This window comes from Macaca mulatta, chromosome 6, assembly GCF_049350105.2.
Source record: "Macaca mulatta isolate MMU2019108-1 chromosome 6, T2T-MMU8v2.0, whole genome shotgun sequence".
NCBI classification, from domain to species: Eukaryota; Metazoa; Chordata; class Mammalia; order Primates; family Cercopithecidae; genus Macaca; species Macaca mulatta.
In genome coordinates, this window is record NC_133411.1 from 85,662,668 (window position 1) to 85,677,005 (window position 14,338).

The 14,338-nt window shown below is 38.6% G+C and overlaps 1 protein-coding gene across 2 annotated transcripts in view; it reads left to right on the top strand.

Moving 5' to 3' along the window:
- The window catches only part of JMY (junction mediating and regulatory protein, p53 cofactor), an 88,402-nt gene that overhangs the window by 65,205 nt on the left and 8,859 nt on the right, over window positions 1-14,338 (top strand). For both annotated transcript variants that reach the window (XM_015140327.3, XM_015140328.3), the window contains exons 7-10: window positions 1,790-1,876; window positions 7,855-7,950; window positions 9,663-10,260; window positions 11,412-11,722. In XM_015140327.3, coding sequence (XP_014995813.1) covers window positions 1,790-1,876; window positions 7,855-7,950; window positions 9,663-10,260; window positions 11,412-11,719 — 1,089 coding nt within the window. In that variant the 3' untranslated portion in view covers window positions 11,720-11,722. The remainder of the gene's footprint in view (window positions 1-1,789; window positions 1,877-7,854; window positions 7,951-9,662; window positions 10,261-11,411; window positions 11,723-14,338) is intronic.

Genomic DNA, 14,338 nt, shown 5'->3' on the forward strand with positions numbered 1-14,338 from the left:
CCCAGTAGTCAAATGAAATCTAGAGAGCTCAGAAAATTAGAATCATTTTCATACTTCACTTGGTGGCAAAACCAGACCTGTGCTATCATGAAGTTATTTATTGTCTTATTTTCACTTTGACAATTCATTTCACTATTATTACTTATTATGGGATATGGTTTCAGATCTTGGATATATATGGTATATACAACTTACCACCATTCTGTAAATTATCAAAAAACTTTGAATTTCAAAACATGTCTGACCTCTGTTCTAGATAAGGGATTGTGAACCTGTATCCTCATTTATAAGCAAGGGAACCAACGCTACTAGTAGTGACATAAATCACCTAAGGAAAAGCAGCTAATATGGAGCAGGGGTAGGATTCTGTCCTAGGTCCGTGACACTCAGAGACCTGAGTTACTGTATCACCTTGTCATGATGCTATCTAATGCGCCCTTTGTTTTCACCATTGCGCTGGATGGATTCTTGCTAGGCAACAGAATGAACCAGAGTGGGTAAAGAACATGATGTAAAAAATGACATTTTGCTTTAAAATAGTTTACTGACTTCAAAGGTTATTATTTGACTTTCTCTGATTCAAAGAGTGATCATTTTAGGCTGAGCATGGTGGCTCACGCCTGTAATCCCAGCACTTTGGGAGGGCAAGGTGGGTGAATCACTTGAGGTCAGGAGTTCAAGAACCACCTGGCCAACATGGTGAAACCCCATCTCTACTAAAAATACAAAAATTAGCCAGGCATGATGGCACGCGCCTGTAGTCCCAGCTACTTGGGAGGCTGAAGTGGGAGAATCTCTTGAACCTGGGAGGCGGAGGTTGCAGTAAGCCAGAGATTATGCCACTGCACTCCAGCCTGGGCAACAGAGTGAGACTCCATCTCAAAAACAAACAAAAAAGTGATCATTTTAGTATAGCTTTGGAATGTTGGAGACTAACCCTTTTATATGGAAAACTTCTCCAAATCGTTTACTTAGGAAAGGACACAGGGTAATGAAGATTTAGCTTGGTGCTGGTAAAAAGTTGCCAGAATATAGTGCATTAATTTATAAAGTAGTGCATATCTCATAGTTATTATAAAAATCTTGTTTTATATTGTGATTGGAAAATATATGCTTTTTAAAAATAGTTTCCAAATAATTTTGATAACTTTGACTTTCTAGTCTTCCAAGTCTCTTACAGGTCTTATGTCTGTGACCAAAAGATTCAGATCCCATACTGTTTAAGCCAGTCTGGACAAAAAATTCATGGTCTTTAACTTGTCAGAGAGAGCTTAACAATACATATTTTATATAAGTAAATACTTTCCTATTCTTTTTTGCCCAGACATGTTTAAAGAGTATAATGAAGCCAGGTGCCATGACTCATACCTGTAATCCCAGTAATTCAGGAGGCTGAGGCAAGGGGGATTACTTGAGGCTCAGAGTTCAAGACCAGTCTGGGCAACATAGTGAGACCCCGTCTCTCAGAAAAAGTATAATGAGACGTGGAATCTTCTAAAAAAGACCTTTCGGGACAACCCCCTTCAGTACACGTTGCCCCATCTCTTCTCCTTCAAAAAAGAGAAACCAGGTGGTCTATAGAAGTTAACAGTTTAATAGAGGAGTCTTTTTGTAAGATCCTGATTACTTGGCTTTTACAGCTTCAGTAGTCCAGATAAGAAACAAGAGGTGGTCATTGTGATACTTTGTTCTGTAGGTGGTATATATTAAGATCAAAACTTAACCTTGGTGTGGTGTTCAGAGTCTTTCAAGTTTCACTTGTATTAAAACATATTTTATGTATTTACAGGAAATATGTATTGCAAAACACAATGAAAAAATCCAACAGCGCACTCGGATTGAAGATGAATATAGAACCCATCACACAGTACAGCTAGTAAGTTTGGACTCGAAGATTTTGAACAAAACTTTATTTTTTACATGTTTTAGAGTGGATAAAATCTGTAGAGAATGATAAAAAGCTTATAACTGGACATTAACATTAGTTCAGTTTATATAATGATAAGTTTTTAGGCAAAACTGATGGGAAGGTACAGAGTTCCTGTACCCTCAACCCACACACGTAGCCTCCCCTACTGTAGCATCTCATATACTCCTGTCCCCACACTTGATAGCCTTTCTACTGTCGACATCCCCCAGAGTGGCATATTTGTTAAAATCAGTGAAACATTGGACATCACCATTCCCCAAAGTCTGTTGCTTACATTAGGGTTCTTTCTTGGTGTTCTGTGTTCTGTTGGTTTTGACAATGTATAGTGACATGGATCTGCTATTATAGTATTGTATGGAATAATTTCACTGCTCCAAAAATCCCTTTGTTCCACTACTCATCCCTCTCTCTCCCCAAGCCCCTGGCAAACACTGATCTTTTTATAGTCTTCATATTTTACCTTTACCAATGTATAGTTGGAATGATACAGCATGTAACCTATTCAGTTGGCCTCTTTAACGTAGTAATGTGCATTTAAGGTTGCTCCATGTCATGGCTTGATAGATCATTTTAGCACCAAATAATGTTCCACTGTGTGGATGTCCCACATTTTGTTTATCCTTGAGCCTGTTGAAGGACATCTTGGTTGCTTCTAAGCTTTGGCAGCAATTAATAAAGCTGCTATAAACATCCATGGAGGACTTTTTGTGCACGTAAATTTCAGCCAATTTGGGTAAATAACAAGGAGCATGAATGCTGGAGAGTATGGTAAGAGTGTATTTAGTTTTGTGAGAAACTGCAAAACTGTCATCCATAGTGGCTTTCCATTTTGAACTCCCACCAGCAATGAATGAGAGTTCAGGTTTTTCCACATCCTCTCTAGCATTTTACTGTTGTCACATTTTTGAATTTTAGCCATTCTGACAGGTGTATAGTGGTATATTTTGGTGTGTGTGGGTGTGTGTGTGTTTAACAGATGGAGTCTTGATAGGTTGCCCAGGTTAGCCTCAAACTCCTGGGCTCAAGCAGTCCTCCTGCTTTAACCTCCTGGGACTACTGGCATGGACTGCTGTGCCTGGCTTTTACTGTTGTTTTAATTTGCAAATCTCTAATGCAGATATATAGACATATAGATACATATATATAGAGAGAAAGAGTGCATCTGTTCAAATGCTTACTTGCCCCTGTATATATCTCTAGTAAGGTGTCTGTTCAGATCTTTTGCTCTTTTTTTTTTTTTTTTTTGGAGTCTCATTCTGCTGCCGAGGCTGGAGTGCAGTGGCACGATCTCGGCTTACTGCAACTTCCGTCTCCCGTGTTCAAGCAATTCTCCTGTCTCAGCCTCCTGTGTAGCTAGGACTACAGATGGGCATCACCACGCCCAGCTAATTTTTGTTTTTAGTAGAGACGGGGTTTCACCATGTTGGCCAGGCTGGTCTTGAACTCCTGACCTCAAGTGATCTGCCGTCCTTGGCCTCCAGAAGTGCTGGGATTACAGGCATGAGCCACCGTGCCCAGCCTTTTTGCTCATTTTTTAAATTGGATTTTTATTTTCTTATTGTTGAATTTTAGGAGTTCTTCATTATTTTGGCTTATACTCCTTTATCAGATGTGTCCCTTTGTTTTGCAAATATTTTCTTATGATCTGTGGCTTATTTTCTCATTCTTTCGACAGTGTCTGTTGCAGAACAGAAGTGTTTTACTTTTAACAAAATCCAATTTACCAGCACTTTCTATCATGGTTCATACCTTCGGTGTAGCATCTAAAAAGTTATTGCCAGTCCCCAAATCAGCTAGATTTGCTCCTATGTTATCTTCTAGAAGTTTTATAGTTTTGTGTTTTATATTTAAGTCTGTGATCCATTTTGAGGTAATTTTTGTGAAGGGTATAAGGTTTGTGTCTAGATTTTTTTTTGGCATGTGGACTTCCTGTTGTTCCAGCACCATCTGTTTAAAAGACTATCCTTTTTCCATTGAATTGTCTTTGTTCCTTTATCAAAGATCAAATGATTCTGTCTCTTCAGTCTATTTTTGGGTGTCCTATTTTGTTTCGTTCATCTAGATCTTTTGCCTCTCCATATGAGCTTTAGGATCAGCTTGTCAGTAGCCACAAAAAAATAGCTGGGATTTTGATTGGGACAGTGTTGAATTTATAAGTCAAGTAGGGATGACCTAATATGTTTTTCATTTTTTTCATTTTAAAATACTTTTCCTCTTTTGGTTTTTTTGCTTTTTAATTATTATTTTTATTTTAACCTCTACCTCCTTCTCCTATACCTAACATCTTAGTATTGAATATTCCTATCCACAAACAAACAATATTTTTCATCTATTTAATTCTTTGATTCTTTCATCAGAGTTTTATAATTTTCCTCATAAAGATCTCGTACACCTTTTGTAAGATTTATACCTAAGATAGACCTAAGTCTTTCTTCCTCTTCTTTGTCGGGGAGGTGGTAATATAAATAGTATTATGTTTTTAATTGAAAATTCCAATTGTTCATTGCTGGTATATTACAAAACAATTGACTTTTGTTAATCAAGCTTTTTCTTATAATCCAGATTTGTCAGTTTTCTTTCAGATTTTCTACATCTGTCCGCAAAGACAGTTTTATTTCTTCCTTCCCAATCTGTATAGCTTTTATTTCTCTGTCTTATTGCATTAGCTAGTACTTCAGTATAATGTTGAAAAGGAGTGGTAAGGGAGATATCTTTGTCTTGTTCCTGATCTTAGCAAGAAAGCTGTAGTTTCTCACCGGTAAGTGTGATGTTACTTGTAGGTTTTGGGATGGATGCTCTTTATCAAGCAGAGGAAGTTCTCCCTCTATTCCTAGTTTGCTGAGAATATTAGTTCACTGTATATAAAATTACATTAGAAACCTTCTCCTACTCCCATATTGCTGCGCCTCATCCCACACAATATATTATCCTGATGGTCATCTTTTCAGATGTGTCTTAAATTATTTAACACCAGTGATTTGTACTTAAACATCGGAAATGCCAACATGACCATATCACTATATTTGGATATTTTAAAAATTTTCTTTCTTTAGCATCATACTAAAGGCCAAAAGGCTTAAATTTGTCTCCATTACTGCTTAAGGCACATTCTTAGCTAATGCTGCCCCTTACTCTTCATTTTAGCCACATAAAATTTGCCAAACTACCCATAAACTGTAAGATTACCTTTCTCCTAGAATCTAGAAATAGCAAATTAATTATTGTACTTTTATTTTTCATTACTATTTCTGTGGGTCAGAAACTGCTTTGTAAGATTAGTCAGGGGACCAGCATGACACTGAGGTGAGTAAGTTGCTCCCTGCTATAACCATTTGTACTTGCATTATCAGTTTAGTTATGAAGGTTCCACACTTCCAATATGTTTCTTTTTATAAAACATAAGATTTTGGTGGAGGGGAATAACTAATTAACTTTTTAGAATGAATGAGTATCAGATCTTTTTCCCAGATCTATTATTTTGGGGCAACAGGAGTAAAAATTAGTAAATCGATTATTTTTCTTTTCCTTTTTTTTTTTTTTTTTAAATTTTTATTTTTTTTTATTTTTTTTGAGATGGAGTCTCACTCTGCCCAGGCTGAAGTGCAGTGGCTCCATCTCTGCTCACTGCAACCTCTGCCTCGCGGGTTCGAGCCATTCTCCTGCCTCACCTCAGCCTTCTGTGTAGCTGGGATTACAGGCGCGTGCCACTACACCTGGCTAATTTTTGTATTTTTGGTAGACGGGGTTTCACCGTATTAGCCAGGCTGGTCTCAAACTCCTGCCCTTGAGTTATCTGCCCACCTTGCCCTCAAAAAGTGCTGGGATTATAGGTGTGAGCCACTATGCCTGGCCAAGAAATTGATTCTTAAGGGAATCCCAAAGATAAATGTCATCTGCCTTAGAATTTTGCCTAATACCTTGGTTGAAATATATAATTGTCAGAGAATGAATCCATTAAATATTACTAGTCATCTTTAACACATACAGATAAAGCACAAGGAAAGTTAGCTTAGATCAAAATAGATCATTGTTTTTCAATGCTAGTTTTAAACCACCAGTGTCAGAACGTCTTACGTGGTGGATTGTTTAAAATATAGATTCTTAGATGTTGACCTTATTATTGCAACAGTTTCCCCTGGACATCCTTGTGAATTAAATATGCAAGACTAAGGAAGTTTATTTTAATATTTGATAGTAAGGTCTCTGAAATAAAATGTGAGGATTTACTTATTATTACTACTATTTTAAATTGTTATTAGCCCAGAGACAAATTGGGTAAGAGAATTCTGTTTTCCCCATTAAAGAATGAACTCTTGTTTTTTATAAGCACACTCAAAACTCCAGGCTTTCATTTCAAGAAAACATACATGGTGGCTCATGCCAGTAATCCTAGCTTTTGGGAGGCCAAGGCAGGAGGATTGCTTGAACCCAGGAGTTCAAGACCAGGCTGACCCTATCTCTATAAAAAATTTTTGAAATAGCTGGGCATGGTGGCATATGCTTGTCTCAGCTATAAGCATGCGCAACATACAGGGAGGCTTATGCCTCTTTTTGGGCACATGCTCACTTATTTCAGGCTCTAAGAGCCCCCTTTGAATTGTGTTCATGTGTGGTGTACCTTTGTGTCCTTTTGTGTAAATTAGTAGTATATTACTAGATTGCATTTTATTCAGAATAATTAGCCTACCACCTTTTTTTTTTTTTTTTTTTTGATAGATAGGGTCTCACTCTGTTGCTCAGGTTGGTCTTCAACTCCTGGCCTCAAGCAGTCCTCCTGCCTCAGCCTCCCAAAGTGCTGGGATTACAGGCATGAGCCTCCACACTTGGCTTTATTTTCCAGTTTCCTTTTGTCTCCCTGTCACTCTTATCTCCCCACTCATACTTTCTTCTTGGAGTTTATGATACAGTCATCCAATGCAAATGCAACTGTAATTCTCATTTGAAATTTTATTGTTTAGGGAAAGCTGATGGAAAAGAGGAGAGGAATGATAGAAGAATAGAATGGGGGTTGGATTTGAAAAGGACAGAACAATGGAAGAGAGGGTAGTTAATTTCCATGTGAAATTATCTGGTCTGGTCTTCTGGGAGGTATCTCGTTTTTTAAAACAAAGCAAGAAAATAACCCATTTACCTATATAGAAAGCCTTTTCATTTATTTAACTAACATTAATTTTACCAAATGAGATTTTATTACATAGCTTTTAGATGATTCAACTCTATAGGGAAGATTAAGTTTGTTTAGATAACTGCCAGAAATAAGGTGTGATAGTAAACCAGAGGATTCATGGATAATGCTTGAAGTATATTTTTCTAACTACTGGTTATATTGTTTAGAATAATGTACACTATCCAAATTACTGACCCAAGGGGTTGTTGATTTGATTGCTTTTGTTCATTTGTTTGTCTTTTTGAGACGAAGTCTCACTCTGTTGCCTAGGCTGGAGTACAGTGGCATGATCTCAGCTAACTGCAACCTCCGCCTCCCAGGTTCAAGCAATTCTCCTGCCTCAGCCTCCCAAGTAGCTGGGATTACAGGCGTGCATTGCCACGACCAGCTAATTTTTGTATTTTGGGTAGAGACGGGGTTTTACCATGTTGACCTGGCTGGTCTCGAACCCCTGACCTGAGGTGATCCACCTGCCTTGGCCTCCCAAAGTGCTATGATTATAGGTGTGAGCCACCGTGTCTGGCCGGTTGCTGATTTTATTTTTAAAGTCATCTACATTGAAGTTAGCATAATATAGTAGCTAGAAGTATTTTACACTAAAATTGTATATTAAAAATATTTCATGTTTCATGTTATAAAAATTTTGTTCAATGAATCATCCCCTTGGGCCCATATTAGGATAACTTCTCATCTTTTTTCCTATTAATGATAAAAATTGAGACACAGCGTAATGGAATTATTATTAATTTTTTACCAGAAGAGAGAAAAATTACATGATGAAGAAGAAAGAAAAAGTGCCTGGGTTAGCCAAGAGAGACAGAGAACACTGGATAGACTTCGAACATTTAAACAGGTATTAAAAGTAATGGTCCATTTATTGTTTTTCATTGTTTTTAAAACAGAGCTACATATACACCTGTAGGATTTCTTTGTGGGAAAAACTTGGTTTTCCCTTATTTATAAACTATTATAACCATGGAAGTCCTTTTTAAAGTTGTTTTGATGGCATGGCTCCATTTCTTCTGGTGGTTTTCCGAATTAGTATTCTTGTGATCTTTGACCCACAGCTTTAGTAGTATAAGAGGAATGATCAAGGCCTCTGGGAAACCTAGATGCCTCTTGAGTTTAAAAAATTAGTTAAATCACAACTGACTATCCAGCTCAAGCATCAACTTGTTATTTATTACACATACATCAACCTGTGCCATTGGCAGAATTAGAGGTGGGGGGAGTAGCATATTTGAGAAATGCTTCAGCAGTTCTCTAGCCAGGGTAACCCATGACCGCACACTGATACCACAGTATCCACACATCTCCTCAGAACTCTGCTGAAGCCTCATTTTTAAAGTACTCTGGAGCCTTACTTCAGTTGTGCATGCTGAAGGATCACTTTATAAGTGAAGTAGGCTTTTGAACAAGTGTTACAGTGGAAAAAAAGGAGGTGAGGCAGGGGATAAGCCTTGTTATTAAGTAAATGTGGCCCACGCCTGTAATCCCAGCACTTTAGGAGGCTGAGGCAGGTAGATTGCTTGAGCCGGGGAGTTCAAGACCAGCCTGGGCAACATGGCGAAACCCTGTCTCTATACAAATTAGCCTGGCATGGTGGAACATGCCTGTGGTTCTGGCCATTTGGGTGGCTGAAGTGGGAGGATTACCTGAGCCAGGGAGGTCATGGCTGCAGTGAGCTGTGATCGCACCACTGCACTCCAGTCTGGGCAATAGAGTGAGACCCTGTCTCCAAAAAAAAAAAAAAAAGAAAAAAGGTTTTACCATGGTAAAAGATGTATAAGAGTTCTACCAGTAAGTACTTCAAAAAATGTAATTCTCTCTTCATTCTGTCATAAAATGGATATATAGTTGTTGGAGCTTTTTAAAAATGCCAAGTAACCTGTTAAATAATATTTTAATTTTCTCATGTGTGTGCATTTGAAAACATAGGAAACTAGTTTCTTTTTGCATACCAGTAGCATTTATGCATTTGACATAATTTATGTTTTGCATTTTACGTGCTATTTGTTTTATACATTTAGTAGTTTTATTCACTAAAAATCTTTTTTTAATCATGATAATTTTGAATATTTGAATTAATCATGGATTTGATAGGCAAATAATAAATTCATAATTTTTTGTAAGTTATTAGGTACTTTCGGATTTTCTGTATAACTTTAAGAGTGAAATAACCAATAAGGCAACATAACGTTTTTGAGATGGAATCTTGCTCTGTCACTCAGACTGGAGTGCAGTGGCACAATCTCAGCTCACTGAAACTTCCGCCTCCCAGGTTCAAGGAATTCTCCTGTCTCGGCCTCCCAAATAGCTGGGACTACAGGTGCCTGCCACCACACCCAGCTAATTTTTGTATTTATAGTAGAGACGGGGTTTCGCCATGTTGGCCAGGCTGGTCGGATCCACCCGCCTTGGCCTCCCAAAGTGCTGGGATTACAGGCGTGAGCCACCATGTCTGGCCACGTAACATCTTTTATTTGAAGGATAAGATAAATAGGCATGTGCTCATAAATTGTTTCAATAACATTTAACCAGTTCCAATAACTTCTGATATTTTAGAGGTATCCTGGGCAAGTCATACTTAAATCAACCAGATTACGACTAGCTCATGCAAGAAGAAAAGGTGCAGCAAGTCCTGTTCTCCGAGAGGATCAGTGTGACTCTCTACCAAGTGTGTTACAGGTAGAAGAGAAAACTGAAGAGGTGGGAGAAGGAAGAGTCAAGCGTGGGCCATCACAGACAACAGAACCCCAGAGCCTTGTACAACTTGAAGATACTTCATTAACACAACTTGAAGCCACTTCATTACCTCTCAGTGGTGTTACCTCTGAACTGCCTCCCCCTGTATCTCTTCCACTTTTGAATAACAACCTCGAACCATGTTCTGTTACCATAAATCCACTCCCACCCCCTCTTCCTCCAACACCACCACCTCCCCCACCTCCTCCCCCTCCCCCTCCCCCACCACCACCTCTGCCTGTTGCTAAAGACACTAGCCCAGAGACACTGGAGAAAGATCTGCGTAGAAAGGAGGGGAATGAGAAGAGGATTCCAAAGTCAGCCAGTGCCCCCTCAGCACACCTCTTTGACAGCAGCCAGCTGGTCAGTGCACGGAAGAAGCTCAGAAAGACTGCTGAAGGTTTGCAGAGGAGGAGAGGTACGGCAAGATATTTTCATGGTCCATCTGTTGTATGACATCAGGCATAGTAAAAAACTATTTTTTGACGTTGCAAAACTTAAAACATTTTATTTTTTAACATTATTTGATAGTAAACAGGTTTTCAAAGTCACACTAGAGGACAATTCTTAGTAACTCACATCTACAAATGCATAAAGTACACAGAAATGTATGCCTTCTTGAGCTGTTAGGCATGTTTTAAAAACATCTTCTAAAGTGATACATACATGTTTGGTAATGTATAATGGATGGCTCCTTTTGTGTTAGGGGGAAAAAATTTGATTTTAAACCTGAGATTTTTAAAAAATTACTCATCAGAAAGGGTAAGCTCTCTGGTCAGGACTGTCACCACAGGGAAGACATTGGCAGGATCATGTAACATATGTTGAGGACTTGTGTGTATTTGTATAAAGAAGCAAAGAAGAATAGGGAGTAATCTGTTCAACTTACAACGTGACAGATGTACCTCAATAAGGTTACTATTTTTTTCTTCTTTTTTTTTTTGTTATGAGATATTCCAGCACAAATAAAATTATTTCTAAAAAGAGCAGAGAATAACCCTTGCCTTTTGCCTTTAAGGAATTTGCATTTTGCACAGGGAGAACATTATATAAATGTTACATATTACTTGTCTATTACATTTTAATCTGAAGGACCATTCTATAAAACATTTCTTGATATAATCTGAGTAGGATTTCACATGTAAAACAACTAAATGAAAAAAGCACAGTCTCCGTAATGAACAAAAATGTAATTTTTAAAAGTAAAACATGTAACCCAATCACTCTGAATTTGGGTGGAGCAACTGCAATATGGAAATCCTTTGGGAATCGCACCCATAATACTACTAAGACCACCTCCCAGTTCCCAGTGTGGTCACTTCTCTCATGTAGGAAATGATAGGAATACCAATAGTACCCACCATGGATTGGGTCTTGGGATTTTCTAAAAAGAAGGATAATTAGGATCCCTTGTGTTCTGGTCACCTTCTGCACACATTTCACAATCCCTTTTTTAGATGGTGTTTCAGCGTCCTGTGCTTTCACAGTTGCAAATAGTAGAGGTTATACAGTTTCATTCTAATTAAGTGCAGTCCTAACTGTAATACTCTTCTGTTTCATTTTCCAAAGTGAGCTCACCAATGGATGAGGTGCTAGCCTCCTTGAAGCGTGGTAGTTTTCATCTGAAAAAGGTTGAACAGCGAACTCTGCCTCCTTTTCCTGATGAAGATGATAGTAATAATATCTTGGCACAAATAAGGAAAGGGGTAAAATTGAAGAAGGTACAGAAGGATGTTTTGAGAGAATCCTTCACACTTCTACCCGATACAGACCCTCTAACACGGAGCATCCATGAAGCTCTTAGAAGAATTAAAGAAGCATCACCAGAGTCAGAGGACGAAGAGGAGGCTTTGCCTTGCACAGACTGGGAGAACTAACAAGTAAATGACCCTATTGTCTTTAGTAGCATTCAGTAATACAGGTTTTAAATCGGATGATGAGGTTTGGGGTATTTTTTATTGAGCCTGAGGCATATCGTTTGTTTTATAGCCCAATTTTAGCATGGATCACAAATTTGTGAACTTCAGGTTTTACTTAATTCTGTAGTTTCTAGAAACGTTATGATTATTGCTATGCAAATACTATTTTTTAAAATGTCCTCCTCATTAAAAATTTCTGCCATACAGCTGTAATTACAAGTAAAGTGACAGTCTCATTCTTGCCCTAGAAAAAAAACCAGAAAAGGGCCTGGCACGATGGCTCACGCCTATAATCCTAGCACTTTGGGAGGCCGAAGCAGGCAGATCACTTGAGGTCAGGAGTTCAAGACTAGCCTGGCCAACATGGTGAAACCTCTTCTCTACTAAAAATACAAAAATTAGCCAGGTGTGGTGTCAGGAATCTGTAATCCCAGCTACTTGGGAGTCTGAGGCAAGAGAATCCCTTGAACCCGGGAGGTGGAGGTTGGTTGCAGTGAGCTGAGATCATGCCACTGCCCTGGGCAACAGAAGTGAGACTAGTCTGGAAAAAAAAAAAACAGGCTTTCCAGGTTCAATGGTTCGCTTCTGTAGTCCCATTTACTCAGAGGTTGAGGCATGAGGATCTCTTGAGCCCAGGCATTCAAATCCAGCCTGGGCAATATAGCGATAACCCGTCTGTAAAAAGAAGTCAATCTTTTTTTTTTTTTTTTTTTTTTTTTTAAAGAAAAGGCTTTTCTGACAAAGTATTTCAGTAACAAACTGTTATGCATACTCAATTTTGATGTCATGTTAGCTGACCTCAAATGAGTTTTCTAAGATCAATCTGGAAAAATTGTTGCATTGTCTGATTATTTAACTTTCTAAACCCTTAAAAAAACTACTTACACCTGTCACAGTTACTGTATTATCTAGATAAATTTGCAGGTATCATTATATAAAAATTATCTACATATCTAATGAATACTCCTGTACCTATTAAGATTCTCTTTGGTTACACATGTAGCATTCTCCTAATAGAGAGCTATAGTATACTACATTTTAATAAGCTAATTATAGGGTAATATGGCACAGATTATACCAAATATATAGAATCAGTAAAGATAACATGGTATAAATTAAATAGTATATCGAATTTATAACGATGGTAACTGAAATGTTGTAATTTGTATAAAATTTATAGAGTATGGCCGGGCGCGGTGGCTCAAGCCTGTAATCCCAGCACTTTGGGAGGCCGAGACGGGTGGATCACGAGGTCAGGAGATCGAGACCATACTGGCTAACACGGTGAAACCCCGTCTCTACTAAAAAATACAAAAAACTAGCCGGGCGAGGTGGTGGGGCGCCTGTAGTCCCAGCTATTCCGGAGGCTGAGGCAGGAGAATGGCGTGAACCCGGGAGGCAGAGCTTGCAGTGAGCTGAGATCCGGCCACTGTACTCCAGCCTGGGTGACAGAGCGAGACTCCGTCTCAAAAAAAAAAAAAAAAATTTATAGAGTATACAAACATGTTCTATTAAGTATTATTCTTTCTTGATGGAATATGTTTCTCTGGGCTTCAAACATTCACCAAAGTGGGAAGACTTGAGTCCTAGAAGGGAATAAGTAAAGGAATAATTAATTTATGTGTTAGCCCTGTGAATTCTTTTTGTTGAATTTCTTTTTTTGTTTTAGAGACACAGTCTCTCTCTGTTGCTCAGGTTGGAGTGCAGTGGCACGTTCATGGCTCACTGCAGCCTCAACCTTCTGGGCTCCAGCATCCCAAGTAGCTGGGACTCCAGACACATGCCACTGTGCTGGGCTAATTTTTTTATTTTTTTGTAGAGACAGGGTCTCCCTATGGTTGCCCCAATTAGCATAATAATTCTTAAAACATGTTTGATCATAAGAATTAACTTGGGGAACTTATTAAAAATGGACATTCTGTCCTTAAGAATCCTGAGTAGAACAACAAAGAAAAAAAAAATCTTTTTTTGACAGGGTCTCACCCTCTCACCCAGGCTAGAGTGCAGTGACACAATCTCGGCTCACTGCAAGCTCCGCCTCCTGGGTTCAAGTGAATCTTGTGCCTCAGCCTCCCGAGCAGCTGGGATTACAGGCGCCTGCCATGATGCTGGGCTCTTTTTTTGTATTTTTAGTAGAGATAGGGTTTCACCATCTTAGCCAGGCTGGTCTCAAACTCCTGACCTCAAATGATCTGCCCACCTCAGCCTCCCAAAGTGTTGGGATTACAGGTGTGAGCCACCATGCCTGGCCCCAAAAAAAAGAATTCTGAGTAGATCTAATGTATATGCAAGTACACATCTAGATTTTGAAGACATAATACAAAAATGTAATGTATGTCAGTTTTTAAACAATTGATTACATATTGAAAGATTCTATTAGTTATATTAGGTAAAATATTACTGAAAGCAGTTTCACCTGTTCCTTTGGGTTTGGGTTCATGCCTCTGGTACCTCTCCACTGTACCCCTCCCCATCAGCATCTGCATCAATCAATCACTTAAAAAGGGTAATGTTACATTTACCATGATTCAGCCAACATTCAGTAGGAGCATTATCCTGCCTTTTTTCCTATTATGT